Here is a 21008-nt window from a genome sequence, read left to right as displayed (position 1 = left end):
CTTCATCTTACTGGTGCAGTTTATGAAACTGCACAATTAAAAACCATTTCTCAGGATTTCCCTCAGGTAATTATCTTTTCATTTTTAGCAAGTTTAACTACGGGTTGACTCAGTCAGATGCCTGCCTTCCAAATAGGCCCAGAGGGTTGTGGAAGGTTGCACAGGGGGTGGGAAGAGTGTGGGGAGGTAAGAAGCAGGAGTGAGCAGCACAAGGGGAGGCCTGTCATCTTCTGTTCAGCTAGAAGCCATGTCATCCCAGCCGGAGGGGGTGTGATTGGCCAAAGGCGGTGCTGGGACCCGAGTTCCTTTGACACTAAAGTCCACTCCCACCACCCACCTGCTTCCCTGGTTTTCCTGTGCCAGGGCCATTCCTGCCAGGCTCCTGCAATGTGGCACCCGCCCTGCCTCCCACTGTATTCCCAATTGCTCTGAAGCCTGTGGAGCCTCACCTCAAGGAGTCAGTGCAACAGGATTAGATCCCCACGGTCACTTCTGTGTTGCCAGTGCCCGGCACAGTGGCGCTAACAGGCGCCAAGTCGGTGTTCACTGAGTTCACGAGTGGAAGTTAGAACTGAGACCACATATGTGAGCAAGAAGCAGCAGGCATGCTGGGTGTCCACTGGGCCCTGAAGAATGGCAGAGTCGGCGGTTAAGGTAGAGGTCAGTGCTTATCTGGGGGGGAGGGGCTTGAACTGAGGCAAGCCATGCACAGTTTTAGCAATGATGGTAAATGAGCCAGGTTCTTGGGAATTCCTCTGAAAATGTTAGCTTGGTGAGCATGTAATTATTGTCCCAAGTTGCCAAGGCTTGGTTAGAATGTAGTTGTTATTCAGAACTAGCCTTTAAGCGGATCGTGCCTGCCTACTCCTGCCTTCGTGAAAAATAGAGACGGGCTCATCTCAAATCCTGTGGTTTCTTGATGCCGGAGCCCCTGGTTTTTTGTTCACTAATTGTCTGAATTGGCATTTACATATTGCTCATGACAGTTAAATTAAAAGTTTAATTAGTTGTTTAATGAGAAAATACACATTCTCCTACAAACATAAGTGCCTTCTCAGATGCAGCTGTTTGCTGGGAGGCAGGGGTGCTACTGCTGGGTCGCAGGCTCTTGGTTCCAACAGTCTTTTTCTTAAACAGGTGGAGTTGGGTTGCAGGGCCTTGAATCCAGTGTTATCCTTTTGTGTGGCATGGACCACAGGCCGCATTCCTGATTCTCATCCATCTGGGTCATTAATCAGCAATGTCACTGACCACTTAATGCCATTGTGTTACCTGCTGCTAATTTAAAAAAAGAAAATGCTACTGAAGCAGAAGATACATAGACAGAAAGCACAAATCATGTGTGTAGAGCCCAGTGAGTGTTCTCATGCTGAGCACACCTGGGTAACTACAGCCAGATTAAAACACAGGACATGGCCAGCGCCCAGGGTCCCCTTGGTGCGCCTCAATCATTCCTGGCCCCACACCCTAAATCAGCTTCACCTGTTACTGTACTTTGCACAAATGGAATCATACAGTAGGTACCTTTTGTGTCTGGTCTCTTTAACTAAATATGTTTATGAGATTATCTATGAGTCCATATTGCTGAGGGTAGTTCTCATCTATTCCTTCCCAATGGATTCTGTTTTGCTCATTTCAGAATGGCTGATATGCGAGCCTTACCTCCATCAGCCACTCAGGGACACTGAGGTAAAACTTAGAAAGGGTTGAAAGTGCTGCACAATGTAAAGTATTTTTATAGTTTGGGAGGGAACAGACCTAATTGGAGAGAGAATGGAGGGGAAGAACCCAAGGGTTATAGTGTCCAAAGTGGGGAGGAAAGGGGTTGAGCTGCAGGGTCTGGGGGTGACGGGCAGGGCGTTATTTGAATCCATTTCTGCCGTGTGTGAGTGGGAAGTGACGTTCTGTGAGGTCAGCTGTCCTGTGAGCCACACATTCAGCTTCATTTCTTATCATCGCTAACTGAGCCCCTTGGTTGGATGGCAGCAATCTCTCTAATTAGTTCTTATTTGTTACTCATGAGCTCACCAAACATCTTGTATTCCCAGATCTTGTAAGCCACCTTCTTTCTCTGGGAGGTAATTACCGGGGCCCGGAAATAATCTGTGCCTCTCAGTGGGGTAAAGTCTCCGTGTTGCCTCCCATCAGGCCCTGGACGGGGATTTCTCTGAAGACAACCGCAATAAGTGTCGCATTGCCACCGCCCCCTTGATCGAAGCCGTGGAGAACCTGACTGCATTCGCATCCAACCCTGAGTTTGTCAGCATTCCCGCCCAGATCAGCTCCGAGGTAGGGAGTCTTTGCAGCAAAGGTAATGTCGACATCTTTGGCTGGTTTTGTGTGGCACTAAATGAGCACAAACAGTTAAGAACGCCAAAGTTTCTCTCTGTCAACACATAGGGCATTGTTATTGTTGATGATGCACAGAGTTAAGGAAACTCAATATCTGCACATCTCTTAAGAGGTAATGCCGTGGCTCTACCTGTTGGGAACAATCTCTGTGCATAGGTTTGGGGCTGATTCTTGGTATGTGTCACCCTCAGAAAGTAAATACAAGGAGAAAACGTGGACCCAAGTTCTCACCATCAAGGCCCTGTGTGAGCCAGCCTCCCTGGTTCCCTACCCTCTGTGTCTCCTTCCAAAGGGCAAAGACGATGAATTGGTAAAGAACAGGACCATTCACTCTGTACACCTGTTCTTGACCCTTCTGCTCTTTGGTCCCAGGGCTCTCAGGCACAGGAGCCGATCCTGGTCTCAGCCAAGACCATGCTGGAGAGCTCATCATACCTCATCCGCACTGCACGCTCACTGGCCATCAACCCCAAAGACCCACCCACCTGGTCTGTGCTAGCCGGACATTCCCACACTGTGTCTGACTCCATCAAGAGTCTCATCACATCTATCAGGTTAGTTTCGCCTCCAGAAATCACTAGGGACCTGCATCTGAACAGAGCAGGAGGAAATAGCCTATCAGGACTTGCATTTAATAGCAAGGTGGTTGATGTGATCATCTTTTTCTTTCTCTCTTTGAGATCAGTAGTAGCACTGGTCAGAGTTATAATAGCTAATTTATGTCAGATACTGTTCCAAGCATTTAACCTATGTTATCTCATTTGATTATCACAACAACCTTGTCAGGTAAATACTGCCATTGTCTCCATTTTACCAAGGAGATCATTGAGGCAGAAAGGATTTAGGTAACATTCCCACGGTCATCCCCAGCCTGATGGCTCTAACCACCATACCTCATTTGTCTGTTCCTGAGAGTTTAGGCGGAGAGCACCACTGTTTTGCTAATAAGACAAAAAGAATATCCTAGGTCTCACAGTAACTCTGGGCATCTCTGACCTCCTTGGTGATAGTAGGAGCCTGATAAAATATCCCCGAGTAGATACACCATTTCTAAAATGGACCAAAGTTAATATCTCACATCATGGAATGCATCCCTTGTGTTAGTTATATTTTGTTTTTCAATTACTTTTGAAGCTCAGGACCACAGTTAATTCTCTTAATGCCTTGCAAAGAAAAGTCCACTAAATAGTCTCATTTCTACCCTAACCCAGGACTTTGTGAATAGTATGCAATGTAGAGAGCATAATATGGTTGCACTGGAAATAGTACTGATTTGTTTTTCTCTTTAAGTAAGGGTCTATGCTTAAGCCAAGGAAAAGATAATCCAAGTCCACATCGTTTCATTTGCAGTTGCCTGGCATCTGCCTGAGGTGGAGGGCAGCACCATAGCCTCTCACCAGAAATAAGCAGAGTTAGCACCGGTGGCACACTAAGAAATGCACGGGCTGTGCAGGAAGGCATTGCCAAGCAAGTGTTTGGGCTTGGCCCCTTAAATTAAGCTATTGAGTGGGGCAGGGAATGGAGAGGGGCTCTGGATCACCAACACAGGAGTGGGTTGTGGGACTTGCCCCCCAAGGAGCCTGTGTTTAATTTCCTCTGTCCCTTCCAGGGACAAGGCCCCTGGACAGAGGGAGTGTGACTACTCCATCGATGGCATCAACCGGTGCATCCGGGACATCGAGCAGGCCTCCCTGGCAGCGGTCAGCCAGAGTTTGGCCACGAGGGACGACATCTCTGTGGAGGTACATGGGGGCTCTGGGGCCGGCTCAGAAGCCTCTGGAAGTGCTGAAGAATCTCAGTATCAGGCTTTGGGGGATGGGAGAATAGCGCCAACTTGTTTGTGATGGTGGAGTTTCATCATTGAACCACCTTCCCCTGTGGAACCAACCAGGGAGGTTTTGGATGGGTCAGGGCAAATGCCAAGTGGAGAATATGGGTTCAGAGGTGGCCTGAAGTTTGAAAAAAAATTAAAGTCAGGTAAGAATATGTCAGTAAGGTGGAGTTATCATATTCAGTGTAACACATCAGCAGAGCAGACCTGAGCAGGACACTGTGAACTTTCCTCTCGTCATATTTCATCAGTGCACTTTAAATCCTGTACATTCGGTGCATTCAAAGATAACAGAGTCTTCCCTGTGTTACCCGATATCTAATATCTGAGGACCTCTTACATTCTGTTATTATTTCAGAGCCACTTTACTTTTTCTTGCCAATTTTCTAAAGTTGAGAATTGAATTTTCCTGCTTTGATCCTTTGAGGTTTTTTTCCATTACCTGTCCAAAGACCTCTGAGTAATACTTCTTCCTCTTTGTTGAATGTGCCTGCGCTCAGAAGGTGCTTAATAAATATGGATGGTCTCATTACTGATGTTTCTCTTACTGCCACTCTGAATTCATGAAGAAGGCTCGATGGCCCCTGTCTCCAAGGAGCGGGCCCAGAGCTGATGTGGCTCGTTTTTATTACGAGAGCTGTTTCACCTCAGCTTCGCGTGACCACCCCCATTTCCAAGGGAAGAAAGAAGGAATGAGCATTCCCATTCTGTGCTGAATGTTAGAAGTATTGTTAATGTGTTCATTCACGTAGAATATGCATACAGAAAAGTATCATAAGTGTGCAGCTACATGAATCATCACCAGCTCAGCACACCCTTTAACCAGCATCCTGGCCAAGAAACAAAGGTGACCAGTCCCTCAGAAGCCCCCTCGGATCCCACCCTTTTCCCTTCCCGCCAATGCACATCCTCCATCTTCCTCCCTGGGAAGAGCACCCTCCCCTGTAGCTGCATGCACTCCTACTTACACCATGTTTTCTTTAGCAAGACAGCGTTGCTGGAATATTCTTGCACTCTTGACCATAGTCACATAAATGAGAAGATAAATAATTAGCGAAATAAACCTTGGAAGATTTGGAGCTTTCTCTCCTTCCTCCTCCATCTCTTTTCCTTCCCCCTGCCCACCCCCCACGATTTTGTTTTCAAGTTTGCATAGTAGGCTGCTCTCCTCATGGACTGCACTCTGCCCAGAGCTCCCGGCCCGCATGCAGTATGTTCAGTGGGAACGCACTGAGTCTCATTTCTGAGGAGCAGGACACGGCTACCTCGCCACCACTTGCACCCATTCCATGCTGGTGTGTGCAAACCCAAACCATCTAGTACTAAACCCTGACTCTATCAAGCAAAGTTCCTGTAAGGATTCCTGCAAAAGGACTGATCTCTCCCGCTGCCAGCTAATGATCTCCACCTTTGAATCCCTGCCCCCTTGCACTCCAGCATCACCTAGAATAGCTTACCCTGTCTCTTTCTAGCATGAGTTCAATTCTATGGGATGGAGAGGTTCAACCCTCTCTCAAACCGGGGAAGAAATGCCCCGGGGGTGCCATTTTCAGCTACTGTGTCCACATCACCAAACTCCGTGACCTGAAAGCCTGAGCTGTGTGCTCGGTGCGCATCTCCCCTGGCGTCTGCACAGTGTGGCATTGGAGAAATCGTCCTGCTTCAGAGTGGTGGCGTCATGTTTACGTCACCCTCCTCTCTCCTACCCCCTGAGGACACAATGACCTGGGTGGGCCCTCAGACCGCACTGTTAGCTTTCTCCATTTGGACAAAGTTGTCTTCTCTTCTGAGGAAGCCATGGCGCATCCACATCTCCAGCAAGGATGCTGAATAATCCAGTGTAAAGGCACCAGTGGCATCAGCTGTCACTGCGGCTGGTGGGAGTGAGAAGCCCGTTCCTTACAGGAACGGTGTTGCGCAGGCCTGCCTTTGTCACTCACGGTGCCGCTTGGAGACGGGGTTCCTAGGCCAGAGGAGCTGAGGGCGCCTGGGAAGGGGAGGTGGAGCAGCAGCTTGATGGCATGCCCAGGCGTTTCGAGGTCCTTCCTTGTGGCCCCCCTTGTCATTCACACGGGCCTTTCTAAATCCGTGCCTATGGGAGGAACCCTTGTGGGGCGACCTTTTCAGCTCTCCCTCCTCTCAGGCCCTGCAGGAGCAGCTGACCTCAGTGGTCCAGGAAATCGGGCATCTTATCGATCCCATCGCCACGGCGGCTCGGGGAGAAGCAGCTCAGCTCGGACATAAGGTAACGCGCACCCAGGGGAGCCCGCTGGGAATGCTCATGAGAGAGAGGTGTGTGTGTGTGTGGGGGGGGGAGTATTGATTTGTTTTTGTTCCCCAAATCCTGGTGCCAGCTACTATGCCCGGGTCCATGCTGGCTTGAACGGCAGGAAATAGCTCTCATCCTCCCTCTCGGCGGCATCTTCTCCAAAACTGCCCTCTTCGGGGTCTGTATTTTAACCTGGTGTTGAGACAAAAACTGCAGGGAAATGATTCTGGTTGTGGTCAGACTTTTCAGCCCATGAGGCGTTTAGAGTCACCCGTGGCTCTTGGCCTTGGCTGAGATTCACCAGAACTGAAGCTGACATTCCTGGCCTGGTGTCTGCCACCCACCTCTGGACCCTGGCTGGCTGGCCTCATTCTCATGAGTTTTAGGGGCACATGTTCCTCCGTGGCCGCAAAACACCATGTCTGTTTCCACACCTGAGAAAGCAGAGCAAACATGCACACTTCACTCTGGACAACTCGGGCCTCCTTCGTGGCCACCCCTGAGGGCGCTTCCACCCACGTTGTTGTAAGTGGTGAGTCACGCGTGGCCTGTTTGGAGTTCATTTTGCAAATCCTTCAAGGGTAGTTGGCTCGTCGAGCAGCCCGTGCCTCGGCAGACAGAGGGAGAAATTGGATTTTTAACAACCTTCGGGCTTCCTCGCATTTATAGTGCAGCCGTCAGTATCGACGCGCACATCAGAAATCCAGGAGCCAGAACCGTCTCCGTGGGTATCGATTTTAGGAAATCAATATTCTTGCTTTTTTTAAATTACAGAACTGTTTAAGAGCTGAGTAAGCTTGCTGCTGGTGTTGTAAGGAGAGGGTTTTGAGATTTAAAATGGTCAGTGTCCCTACCTTTTCCAGCGTGGCAAGTCTTATTTCTCAGTGGAGGTCCTTGATAGTAAGGGAGGGACTCATCCTCCTGTGGGCAGGGGTGTGCGAGGTGGGGGGACCGCCCCGAGGCGGGAGCCGCCACCCGTGTGCATGCTGAGGGGAAACCACGTGGCAGAGAAGCCAAACGCAGCAGTTACATTTTATCCCCGCAGGAATTTCATCAGAAAATATTTTTAGACTTCTAGGGCAACAGCCTTGTCTCGGCCGATATGTTAGTAAGGAAGATTGATTCCCTTGCTGGTGGCTGGAACCAGAAGCATCATCTATTTGCCTCCCTTAAGTTACACATTTTATTCTTGGCCCTTTGGTATTTGCATGATGCATCTGTGGCCCATCTGACTTTCTAAGAGGGAGTCTGGACAAAGGCAGCCCAGGGGCCATCGATCCAGAGGAGCCATAGACTGAGAGTGGTACCCACCTGGTTCTGGAGGTCAGAAGTCCAGACGAGGCCAGTCCTTTGCCTCTTCCTGCTCCTGGTGGCCCTTGGCATTCCCTGGCATTCCTTGACTGCATCATGCCACTTCTGCTTCTGAGGTCACACTGTCCCCTGCTCTTCCGTTTCTTTTTCCTTATTGTCTCTTATAAGGATAGTTGTAACCAAACTTGGGGCCCACTTGAGTAACCCAGGAAGATCTCATCTTAAGATCCTTAAGTATATCTACAAAGACCCCTTTCCCAAGGGGTCTTTGCTCTGGGGGGTAGGGGAGGCACCATTCAACCTTCTCTGCCACCTTCGGCCTAGGGGAAACCGCGGCTCGCGAGCCACATGTGGCTCTTTGGCCCCTTCAGTGTGGCTCCTCCACAAAATACCACGTGGGGGCGCGCACTTACAGTGCGATTGAAACTTCGTGGCCCATGCGCAGAAGTTGGTATTTTGTGGAAGAGCCACACTCAAGGGGCCAAAGAACCGCATGTGGCTCACGAGCCGCAGTTTGCCAAGCCACAGTTTGCCGACCACTGGAGGGGATCAACATCATATACGAAGCACTCAAAATTCTCTGTTATTTTGACTTCTGTGCTGGCCCAGGTGAGAGGTTTCCTGTCCTATCATGTCTCTCAGGAACAGAAGGTGTTAGCTCCCTAACTACAAGGAAAAGCACATCCCTTCAAAAACCTGCTGATCATAAACAGAACATCTAGGGTGATGTGAAATCATTTTTGCTTTTGTTCCAAATCCACAATTTGGTCTAAATGCTCAGGGCAGAGGGCAGTTGGATTGGCGTCCTAAAAAAACATCTGTGTACCTTTCCTCTCGGTCTTTTCTCATGCCCTGCTCCCCTGCCCCTTCCTTCTTGGTCTTTGGTTCTTTCCAGAGCTTTTTTGCTTGTGAATACAGGAATACCTGTAATGCCTGCCAGCACCTGCTCAGTATGAAATTTCAAACAAAATTGGTAAAATCATTACCCCTAACTCTGGATCTCAGAAAGGATTTCCTAGCGCTCCTGCCATGATGAGAGATGAGACAGTGAGCTCCCAGAGGAAGGAAAGCCCGAGCAAGAGTCTGTGATCAGCAAGTGCTTTCAAAAATAAAATTGAGCAATGACTGAATCGGATCTGAGGATCTGATGAGTATAACATGGTGACTGTAATTCATGATACTGGATTGCATACTAGGAAGAAAAAACCTGAAGCTCAGCATATCTGCCTCTCTCTGTGAGTCATCCTACCCTGTCCCAGCCCCCGCCCCACCAGCGGGGCCCCGAAAGGAGACACATGTATTTACATGATGCATCTGTGGCCCTTTTGTCTTAAAAGGTGACGCAGCTGGCAAGCTACTTTGAGCCCTTGATCTTAGCAGCGGTTGGTGTCGCCTCCAAGATTCTGGACCATCAGCAGCAGATGACGGTGCTGGACCAGACCAAGACGCTCGCAGAGTCTGCCCTGCAGATGCTGTACGCAGCCAAAGAAGGTGGAGGGAACCCCAAGGTACAGATCAGGGTTCTAGGGACTCCGGGCCACTGAGAAGCTGTTGTGTTCCTCTGTGTTGCATCTCTCCGGGGAAAACACCTCCAGTTCCTAGTTGGTGGCATTTGATTTCCTACTCGGAGGTGGGAGGTAATCTTCCATTGGCCTTCCAGGGGCTCTTTAAGACAAGAAATATACATGTTTAATGCATATTTGTAAGTGTGTAGGCAGCGTCCCTGGGAAAGAAAGACATATGATGTGGTTCCTACAGGAATAGCTGTAATACCGCCAGTGCCAGCTCAGTGCTGACACCAGCTCCCACAGAGCAAGGCTCTGTTGTTTCCCAGTGGATGTTGTTTCCTTTCCTGGCACTCAAGTTCAGTGCGAACCCTGGTTTGTGGTCACCCATGGCATGTGTTGCTTTTGCCTCAGGGGCAGTAGTGTAATATGAAAATCTCCCTCACTCATTTGCAAGTGGAACCTCTCTCTCTTTCCTTCTCTCCCTCCTCCCTTCTTTCCCTTCCTTCCTCTCTTAGGAATCAATAGAAAAATAAAATTTTTGAAAAAGAGAGAGACGTAAAATAGTCATCAGAGCTAACAGTGATTGAATGCCGACTGTCACCTATTATACCTTATGTCCTCATCTTATTTATTCATAAATGTTCTGTGAAGTAGAAAGGTTCCCATTCATATGGAAAGGGAGACGGAGAGTGCTGAGGTAAGGTGTCCGAGGTCACGAGGGGTGGAGGCAGCGTCAGGACGGAGCCTGTGCCCTGAGGATAACAGGCTGGCTCTGCCCAAAGCAAAGACTAGCGAGAGGTCAGGGACCATTGTAGGAAAGTGGGGACATGGGGTCGGTTAGTCTCAAAAAAGGAAATTCCCCGGCGCACATGAGGGAGGGGGTGTTCAAAGGAGGGAGGAGCATATGCAAAGGCATGGATGGGGCTATCGAAGAATTCCGATGGCTTAGGACAGTGATGGCGAGCCTATGACACGCGTGTCAGAGGTGACACGCAAACTCATTTTTTTGATTTTTCTTTGTTAAATGGCATTTAAATATATAAAATAAATATCAAAAATATAAATTTTTGTTTTACTATGGTTTCAAATATCAAAAAATTTCTATATGTGACACGGCACCAGAGTTAAGTTAGGGTTTTTCAAAATGCTGACATGCCAAGCTCAAAAGGTTCGCCATCACTGGCTTAGGAAATAGTGTGCAGTCTGACATGGTGGAGCATGCAGAGTGTGGGCAACTGGGTGGAGGGTAGATGGGCTGTGTTGTGACAGCCTTCCTCCTCCAAACTGAGGAGTGGGGCTTTGTGGTGCGCAGCGGGGAATGAATGGCACAGCCCCTCCGTAGCTTAGGAACATCATTCTGGTAGACGCACGAGTAATGTCTTAGTCTTTATTCAGTTTTCATTCATGTATCCGGCACCTATTAAGAACCTAATTCTGGGAATGCTAAAGTTATTAAGAGTCTTGCCTGGCCAGCGTGGCTCAGTGGTTGAGCATCAACCTATGAACTAGGTCATGATTCAATTCCCAGTCAGGGTACATGCCTGGGTTGTAGGAGCGCAGGAAGCAGCTGGTCAATGATTCTCTCTCATCACTGATGTTTCTCTCTCCCTCTCCCGTCCTTTCTGAAATCCATAAAAATATTTTTTAAAAAAAATAAAATATTAAGAGTCAGCCACTGACCTCATGTTGTTCTGAGCCTTCTGAAAAAATAAGTCCAGTTGCTGAAGCCATGGGCTAGAGCAACAAGAACACCCTTTTGATTGTGGGGGGTTAGTGAGTGGTAGGTGCCCCAGAGCCAGGCCAGCCCCTGTCGTAAGTGTTTCCCTCCATGTCCTGCGTGGTTCAGGGTTCGGGTCTGGAAGAGGAGCCGCACAACAAATGAAAAAGAAAAGACACAAAAGAAAAGACACGAGATAATTTGGGAATATTGGGGGACCAGGAGAGTAAGTCCAACTCAAGAGGAAGGACTTCCACTGTGCTCAGGCCTCACCAAGCTTTTTATAGTGAGAGGTAAACAAGGTAGTGGTTACCATAGTTACACAGTTCTTGTGAGTTTCACTTGTTTTGACCATGGTTACACTTCCTGCACTTCCTCAGCCCATTAGCTTCCCAGATAAGATCTAGGGAGTGTTATAAGGTCAAGCCTAATTATGCTAAGAGGACTGTGCCCTCTAAGCTGGGACTTGTTTGTGACTTTGCCAACAGGTCAGTCTGAGGCTTAACCCTATATCAGTTTCCCACAAGCCCCCTTTGCACCCTCCCCAAACTGCAGGAGCCCGGACTCACCTTCAAGACCCAGTTCTGGGTTGTCTTTTATCCAGGACTGTTAGCTGCCATGCCTCTCCACTCCTGCCTGGAGAGTTCCTTCTCAGCAGAATAATTCACACCAGGAGTGTTCTGGGTCTGTAAGATTATTAGCACATCTGCTTGGACTGCAAGTTCAGAACTCATGGAATTCCATTCATACCAGGGAACCTCGCGTTTGAGAGCATTTACAGCCAGCACTGTAAGCTTTACAATGACATCTGCTTAGAAATGGTGGCCGGGGCCAGTGTAGCATACTTTCCGGTGAATGACCTGAAGCATTGGAGGATGAGCTAAGATGAGTAAAGGCAAGACAGGTGTTTATGTCTGTCCCCTTGGTGATGTCATTCAACCTGTGCTTTGTCTGCAAACCCTGGCAGGTTTGTCACAGAGGATGCCTGGGACACTTCAAGTTGGCTTTTAGGCCCTTTCCTAAGAGGCTCGATGCATAGACGTAATTACCTCAGGAGCCAGTCTGTGGACAAATATTTATGTGTTAGGTGATGTGTGTGTATGTATAGGTCTGTGTTATATGTTATATGTATGTGTGTATGCATGTCTCTGTTTGGCAGAGGAAATGTGGTTAAATAGTTATCAGTAGCTTGGATTTGGTGAAAAATAGCACTGACTCTGGGTTGTGACATAATTGGATTCAAATCCCAGCTCTGCCTCTTGCTAGCAAATTACTTCATTTCTTTGTTTCCTCATCTAAATAATGGATTTAATAATGCGTGTCTCTCTAGGGTAGTTGTAGAGATTACATGAGATAATGCACCTGACACATTATATGTTTAAAAAAAAAAAGGTGGCTGCCCCAGAGCCTGATGTGATTATAGGCATTGCTGTGTAACCTCACCCCACAGAGCCCGCTGCGCTCATGCCTACCCCCCAGGTTCCCTCCCACAGCCTCCTTGAAGGGCCCCTGCAGCTCTGCCTCCAGCACTCGGCAAATACACAGCCTATCCATTGTTGGGCAGTCTAGTTGCTGGTTGTTTTTGTCCTCCCAAAGTTGAGATCTGCACATTTGTGCTTTACGGTCTCTGTGCCATGAAATCAGCAGTCACCCTGACTGACCAGTTTCCTCTTTGCATCCCTGAGAGAGAGCTGGTCATCCTGACACCATTGCCTCAAGGATAACCATCGTGATCTGAATATTTCACATCTGTCAGATGTCATGTTTGAGAACTCCTCTGCATTCCCATGACTTTTTGATTCTGCAGACAGGGCCGGTTCCTATGGCTCACACAGCCTCTTCTTAGGAATCTTCCCTTTTATTTATTCAATCCCTCCAAAGATCTACCATCTCTTCCTGGCTTCGTACCTACTTCTTCCCTAAGTAACAGTGCAATTTCTTAGGCCTTTTGGAAGGGTCATCTCTCCCTCAGGAGAGTCAGGGCAGCATGGCCACTGCCTGGGGGACCCAGTGCCTGGATGCTCTGTGATTCTGATGGAAGTACCTGGCATTAGGTCAGATTTCCCAGGTTACGGGCTCAGGATCCTGCTAGACTCACCTCAATGCAGACAGAGCCACAGCTCCAGGTTCCTGGGCCACTCACACTGACCCACTGGCTACAAACGCAGGAGTTCTCAGGAGGTTCTATAATTCGCTAAGATGATTTATAGAACTCAGGAAATGGCTCCACTTAAAAAAGGATGATAACCAGCCAAAAGGAGAGAAGGAGGGCCAGAAGGGTCCCACACATGAAGCTCCCATGTCCTCTGATGTCAGCTTGACAGCATACTGATGTGCATCACCAACCGGGGAAGCTCACTCTACCTTCACCGTCCGTAGCTGCTACTGGGATTTCATGCCATAGGCTTGGTGGATTGAGGTCAGTCATATGATCAGTGACTCCATCTCTAGTCCTCTCATCTCCCTAGAGGTCAGATAGAGGTCAGGCTAATACTATGTTGCTCCGAGTCCCAACCCTCTAATCACATGGTTGATCTTTCCAGCATGGCCAGCCCTTATCTTAAAACTACTTAGGGGCCTCTTCTTAGGATTATTCTCTCTCATTTAATGAGCCATCTTGTTAGTCTAAAGCCGTGGTCGGCAAACTGGGGCTCGCGAGCCACATGCGGCTCTTTGGCCCCTTGAGTGTGGCTCTTCCTAAGCCTTAGGAGTACCCTAATTAAGTTAATAACAATGTACCTACCTATATAGTTTAAGTTTAAAAAAATTGGCTCTCAAAAGAAATTTCAATTGTTGTACTGTTGATATTTGGCTCTGTTGACTAATGAGTTTGCTGACCACTGGCCTAAAGTAATGAGTGATCTGAGGAGCCCACCACGAATGACAGAGACCCTCCTACCACTCAGGAAATGCTGAGGGCTTGGCGGTTCCTTCTGAGAAACTAGAACAAAGACCAGCCAAACATTTTACTGTTCAACATCAGAGTTGGGGTTGGAACACATATTCAGGCTGGGCCCTGGGGAGCTCTAGGGAGCAGATTTGGAAACTGTGAACTGGCAACAAGTTCATGGCATGTGTGGAGCCCACAGGGGCAGGTAGACCGGAGAGAGCCCGGGCCAGGTTGATGCTGAAATGCAGAGGAGGGCATTGAGGGAGGGTGGCCCAGCCAGCTTCGAGGAGTGGTAGCAGGTCCAGAGGCCCCTTGCCTGGGTCATGTGTACCTGGGTGACTTTGCCTGGGTGACTTTGTTTAAAAGCCCCCTGTTTGGAGGAACAGGCTGCCACCTCCATCTTGGAGATGGCATATTCCTTCCATTAAAGTTCATTTTTCCAGTAGCCCTGAGAAGTATGATTTGATCTAGCCATATGCTCATCTTCCTTTTGACCTGTGACATGTAAGTTCAGCAAATAGCCAGCTGGTCAGTTCCAGGTGTCATGCAGCAGGTCTTTAAGCTCTAGGGTATAAGCTTGCATTGCCAGACTGTTACTGTCAGTGTTCCCTGGCAGGGATGCCGTGGAGTCCTGCCTTCCAGGGGGTAGTGAGGGTTAGAGGAGATGAGCACAGCAGCCGGGAGGCCCCCCCGAATGCTATGCTGTCCTCGCCATTGCTGCTGTTATGTGGTTTGACATTTATTGTTCCTGGCTCCCCACGGTAAAATACTAAAACATCTGACTCCAGATACAAGAACATAGATTTTAAACTGGTACGAAAGTTGCGTTGGGCCACAGGTTGGCTCTGTGTGTATAAAGGACACGAGAGCCCTTGGCATCTTGCCAGCATCTGCATGCATGTCGTCAGTGTTCTTGGTCCAGGCAGGAGCTAGAGGATGTCATTGCGGCCTGAGTGCAGCCGGTGGCTCATGGCTGGGAAGGGAGGGCCAGTCCTGATCTGACTTCCCCTAAGCCACGCCTCTACCCTCCACTGGCCACCATGCCTACCTCACAGCTAAAAACAGATGGTTTCATTTCTCTTTAAATGAGCCTCTCCAGAGAGCTTTGCACCAGCAGCCTGTGAAGGTTATCCTTGTAAAACTTCTCTGAATATAAAACTATCAGTTACTTAGCTCCACCAGCTGACCCCACCAGGCCCTTCATCTTCTGTGAGCACTGTGCTTCCAAAGAGAAGCAGAGTAAACTGTCTGCAAGAAGCACACGTGGGTCTAGTTGGAGACATCAGCTGGAGTGGGTGAGCGACGACAGAGGGCACAGGAGCCGTGTGCCAGGCACTTTACAGATGGTGCTGCGCCTCATCGTCACAGCCCACATTCCTTCCCACCTCTGGGCCTTTCACAGGCTGTGGCCTCTGCCTGGGAGGCTCCCTTTCTCTCTCACCCCATCAATTCTGCTCAGGCCGGGACTCTTCCTCCAGGGTTCACCATCAAGGAGCCCCCCACGAATAGCAGAGACCCTCCTACCACTCAGGAAATGCTGAGTGCTTGGCGGCTCCCTCCAAGGAGCCTGGAACAAAGACCAGCCAAATATTTGACTGATCAACATCAGAGTTGGGGTTGGAACACATTCAGGCTGGGCCCTGGGAGCTCTAGGGAGCAATTTTGGAAACTGTGAATTGGAGCCCTTCCTAGGGGCCATACCAGTTAGCTATTGCTGTAAACAAGCCATCCTAAAATTCAATGGCTTAAGGCACCATTTTAGTACTATCTCTGGTGGGCCTGCAGATTCATGGAGCTCAGCAAGAGCCCTTCTGCCAGTGCAGCCAGATGGTGGCTGAGGCTGGAATGACCTGAGGTTCAGTCACTCTGAAGTCTGGTGCCTGGATGTGGATGGATGGGATGTGGATGGATGGGATGTGGATGGATGGGAGGAGGGATACGGCGAACAGAATCAGTCACTGCAGACAGAGCGTGAGAGAGTAGACCTGTGAGAAGGACAGCCAGGCAGCAGCCAGGACCCCATGCTAGGGGGACGGGGACATAAGTTGAGAGAGAGAGAGAGAGAGAGAGAGAGAGAGAGAGAGAGAGAGAGAGACTGACTGCCTGTCCCCACAGAGGGCCTGAAAAATAGAAAAGGTGAGCACCAGTCTGGTAAAGAGTGAAGGAATCTTTGTTCCTCGAGGTTATTTTTCATTATTATCTTCTAAAGCAATTTGAGTAGTGATGGTCAGTAATTACCATTTACGTCTGACACAGTTGCCTCAAGGATACCAAATGTGATCAGATCTGATCTTGGCAGATGTGAAATATGTTCTTGGTTCCCACGGCTTTTCAATCATACCCTCTCCTCAGAATTCCCTTTTATGTAAGTTACTCAAAAGAGTTGTCATTTAACATCTCTTACTGGTTTACCTTCTCATCTACCAAAGTAAAGATGTGATTTCTTGGACCTTTTGGTAGGGTCACCTTCCCCTGAGTGGGCCAGGACAACCACAACATGCAGTGCTTGGGGGCAATACAGTTCTGACACTAACCACCTGGCATTAGGTCAGATTTCCCAGTGATGGGCACAGGCCCCAACTAGACCACTCTCACTAGAAATGATAAGGTGCCTGCAACATATGATCTCATCAGAATTCAGCGTTGTTATCATTCCCACTGTGCCTCGGGAGCCAGGCTCAGGACCACTTAGCTAGTTAACAGTGGAGCCAGGACCTTGGCTCTTGCCCCTATCATCTTGCTGCCATTTCAGAGAGCACAGCAGCCATCATTGTTTCATCCTTTCTTGCACTCATGTATCTCGCTCCTACTATGTTTTTGACACACAGGTTAAACCTGCAGTTATACAAAGTCTCCAATGCTGGGTGCTGCCTGCAGAGTATCTGTCCCTGGAGAACTTACCTCATTCATTCCTCCCACCTCATGGCAATGCAGTTTGTGACAGAGTTCCAAAACCTGTCAGGTCTTCTACAGATTGATGCCTCCTGTATGGACCTGCATTTCCATAAAGCGATTTCATCCGTGAAAAGAGAATTATACTGTGCTGGGGAGCTTAGAAGAGAAGTGTATTTGAATTGAACACATTTTTTCTCTTATATTAGCTTTTTTAAATTCACTCTGCCAAGTTGTATTTGGGGATCTGTGGCATTCTCTCCCACCCTGAACATAGTAATGTAAAATTAGTCCTGTCACAGGCACTGCTTGCAGTTTTATGTTTCTTTGGGATTATAGAGAGATATTTTTCTGTTGGTTTTGCTGACTTTCATTTATTTTGACAACCAATGTGTAATGTGATCAAGGAAAAAGATAGGACACATTGCTGTGCGCCACAATGGGGATGTAGTTTTGTATTCTGCTTTTTATAGTTACTCTTAAAAGACGCGAAGTGGTTCTTAGAGACCGAGCACCATTCTTCTGCTAAAGGAGACAATTCACAACTTTCTTTCCCCCTTCCCTCCTCAGGCGCAGCACACCCACGATGCCATCACGGAGGCCGCCCAGCTCATGAAGGAGGCTGTGGACGACATCATGGTGACGCTGAACGAAGCTGCCAGTGAAGTGGGGCTGGTGGGCGGCATGGTCGACGCCATTGCAGAGGCCATGAGCAAGGTGGGCCTGGGCTCCCATCCCTCTCCCTCACTCCCTGACCCCAGTGCCTCCAAGGTGTCCCTCAGACCTGGTCCCAGGTGGTTTTCTCTAAGGAGCACCTTCTCTCTTTCTGTGAGGGTTCTGATTAGTGTACAGGTTCCCATATCATATGTTCAACATAGTATTCATTCTTCACTGTTCATTGATGACTTTGGTAAGCCAGTTGTACCCTTCCTTCCAGTTCTACATGGGGGGAAATGGAAGTGCAGAAGGCATCCTTGGTTACTTCACTTTTAAAATGAAAATAATTATCCACCTCCCTTGTCTACCTCATAGAGTTGTTGTAGAGAACAAACGCCCAGTGAAATAATGCAGTGATTGCCAAGTGCAGGTCTTTGGAATGGCCACTTTGGAACCACTGGGATCATTTTAGACAGAACATTCCTGGGCTCTTCCCCAGCCCTGCTCAGCTGGAATCTCTATGAGACGGAGGCTATGGATCTCTATTTGTAATTTTTAAATCTCTCCAGATTTTGAAAATCTAGCCAGCTGCAGAAACCCCTAAAGGAATATGCCTAAAAACCCTTCGTGAAGTCTTGCAGGAAGTAGATAGAGAAGGCCCCATGAGTATCATTTCTCTTCTAGTGACCCATCTGTTGAGTTGGGTCAGTAAGGAAATATGACTGGAGACAGCTTCAACTCTGTATCTCCTGCTCTTTCCCCCAAGGAATCCTCATTAGTCATGTCAGCTTGATATTCATTTGAATTGACTATTGTTCATAAACATCTAATTCCTACCCTATGCTAGAACAGCCAAGACTTTTAGACATCGCCTGTGTTTTGAAATGTCCATTGTCAGATTGTGAATACATTCTTGTGGATTTTAAGGATAATAAGCAGTCTTTAATTGCTAATTTAGAGAAGATGGGTTGGTTCATATCTCCATAAATAGATGATAGCCTGAAACTCTAATTAGGATAATTCCCTTCAACATTATGCAGTCATTAGCAGACGGATGAAGTCACAAGCCGGGCAGGGATGCTGGGGCTCCCTTGCGAGACTCCAGGCTTTGCCTTGATAAAGCACTCCAGTAATTTCTGCTGTGGGCTTCTCATGCTTCAGATACAGACGGTTTGGCAGAAAAGAGTGAAATCCCCCTCCTTTTCAAGGCCCTCGGATGAATCTCAGTGGGTTTGTTTGGTTTTCAGGACATCAGAATACCCGAGCTTTGAAAATAGCCATGTGTCCACCAAGGGTATTAAATGATGGCGCTCAAGCTTTCTCAGTACAAATTAGAAATCCAAGTGATAATCTTTTTCTTCTCAGGAGAAGGTGTTTTTCAGAGCCACTGTAATGATAGGGAAGTTTCATAAATCCCTGGAGGGTAGAAGTCAGGTTCCTGAAGTGCTTTCTTAATAGCCTTTGAGCCCTGCGGGCTGGGGTGGACTTTCAATATGGAAAGCTGTGCTGTGCAATCTGTCAGTGGTGTAGCTTCTTGTGTGAGGTCTGGGAAAGAAGTCTGATGTACCTGATAGGGAATGCTGTGGCTCACAGAGGCCAGCAACATAGGTTTCTACCTCCCACCCACTCAGTTTTGTAAAGTATACAATTGTGGTTTCATTAATACCCCTAATTTCTCATCTACTCAGACCTGACACCCAAGATGGACCATACAGTGCCTCTTCCCCATTTTCCCCTTGTTAAGCCCACCCCAGCCTGCCTGTGCTGGGGACTTGGGGGTAAGTGGCACTTCAGGTCCTTTGAGCTCCTCCCTAAAGCGAGGCATTAGAAATCTGGCATTTCCTGAGTTTCAGTTATTTGGTTAAAATATTGATATACTTTCAGAATCCTTGTCTATAATTCTCAAAGACAGTTACTGGGAGAAAAATGTGAATGTACCCAAAGTTGATTCTAACTTGGATGCCATTCTTGACACTCTTGGGGCTTCTGCTATGGAGCTTCTCTCTGTAGCCACATCAGAATTCGGAGGTTAACAGGAAGGAAGCAGCTTTATGGGTGACCTTGGACAGATCACTCAGGCTCTCTGAACCTTGGTTTCCCCATTCAGTGACATTAGTTCTCAACCTTTGGGATTTTGTGACCCAATACTCTTTCTTTGTTTGCTTGGTGAGTTGTATTTTGGGAGGAGGGGTGGCCAAGAAAAAAAAACCTAAAGAAACAAAATAAACAAAAATATTGCTATTTACATCACTATTATCTCATAAAAGAAAGATCATGTTAACATTTTTAAAAAGTAGGAAAGCTATGATCTCAGAATACAGCGAAGTTCTTTCAACTAAATTCATCCTTTTGTTCTTTTATCATTGTCTTCAAACTGGTAGAAGGTTCATCTTGGTGGCTGGTGGCCCTGTATCTAAGTTGCCCTCTAGCTCCAACCCTCTGGAGTGTATGCAGCTATGCCACATCTCATATGAAGGCTCTCACACATAGCCTGACATGAAGAAGATACCCAGTCAGTTTATACTGAGTGTATGAGTCCACAACTCAATTCTCATCTGACCTTCAAGGCTCCCACGGTGTGATGGAGATATTTGGCAGCATCGATCTCCCTGATAAAGAAACCTAAAAAAAAATGCTAGATAGCCTGGAGTCTGTGTTGATGGTTTGGGGGAAATTGATCCTGGGCTGAGCAGACCCATCACACATAGGCTACAGCCATGCGTTCCTTCGATTCACACTGTGGCCTATGCCTGGCAGTCATGTGTAGCTCTTATTGAAGACTCCATCTAACAGTTGTCTAATTGCCCTCTTGGCCCCTCATCTCTTCCCGGACTACAAGTTACCTGGCAGAGCTGCCAAAGCGATCTTCTTGGCTGTGTCATTGCCTACCCCCAGTGCCACCATTTTTCTCATGACTTCACGGTTCTTCATTAAGCAGATCCAGCTTCATTCCCACCTCTCTCAACAGCCCTCTCTGTTCACTGTTCTTCTTTTTCTCTATTTATAGTCACTTTGTCTCCTCATCTGTTGAGTATCATTCAGCCAACAATGGTGACAGTAATGATGATGATGATGATGGTGAAGATGGGTTGCCTTTTTCTTCATCTAATCATTGACATTATCATCTTCATTATCACCGTCATCAACTCCTCTTCCTTCATGTGGCTCTTGACTGGGTATAATCTCAGCTGACCTTTACTACAGCCTACTGATGCTTAGAAGTTTCCAGTGAAGGATCTGAGACTCGAAGAGTTTAAGCAACAAGCTTTAGGCCCATTCACAAACCCTGGTACCAGGTCTTGAATACAAGTCTTAACCAATATGTCCCTAACCCCTCAAGGAACAGAGCCATTGTTCCACTTCTCTAACCCTTCCACCCCACAGTGATCTTGCCCTTCTCTCAATTCCTGTTGCACTTAGAGTCAGACAAGTAACAAATTATATCTGGTGCTCCCAATGTCTTCTTTCCTGAGTTAGATCAGACGTGAGTGTTCCAGGGTATAGACACCCTTTCTGATATAGGTGCTGCCTCCTCTCCCAGCCCATTTCTATCAGTCTGTGCTTCCCTGCAATTGGCCAGC

The 21008-nt window shown here is 47.9% G+C and overlaps 1 protein-coding gene across 3 annotated transcripts in view; it reads left to right on the top strand.

The window, feature by feature from the left end:
• Positions 1-21008, top strand: part of TLN2 (talin 2) — a 427582-nt gene that overhangs the window by 346735 nt on the left and 59839 nt on the right. For all 3 annotated transcript variants that reach the window (XM_015563004.1, XM_006762311.2, XM_015563003.1), the window contains 6 exons: positions 2149-2289; positions 2725-2906; positions 3962-4094; positions 6327-6428; positions 9101-9271; positions 17341-17487. In XM_015563004.1, the coding sequence (XP_015418490.1) occupies positions 2149-2289; positions 2725-2906; positions 3962-4094; positions 6327-6428; positions 9101-9271; positions 17341-17487 (876 nt within the window). The remainder of the gene's footprint in view (positions 1-2148; positions 2290-2724; positions 2907-3961; positions 4095-6326; positions 6429-9100; positions 9272-17340; positions 17488-21008) is intronic.

This window comes from Myotis davidii, unplaced genomic scaffold (genome assembly GCF_000327345.1).
Source record: "Myotis davidii unplaced genomic scaffold, ASM32734v1 scaffold57, whole genome shotgun sequence".
Taxonomy (NCBI): Eukaryota; Metazoa; Chordata; class Mammalia; order Chiroptera; family Vespertilionidae; genus Myotis; species Myotis davidii.
Note: the sequence above shows the minus strand (reverse complement) of the source record. Positions and strands in the feature narration are given on the sequence as shown.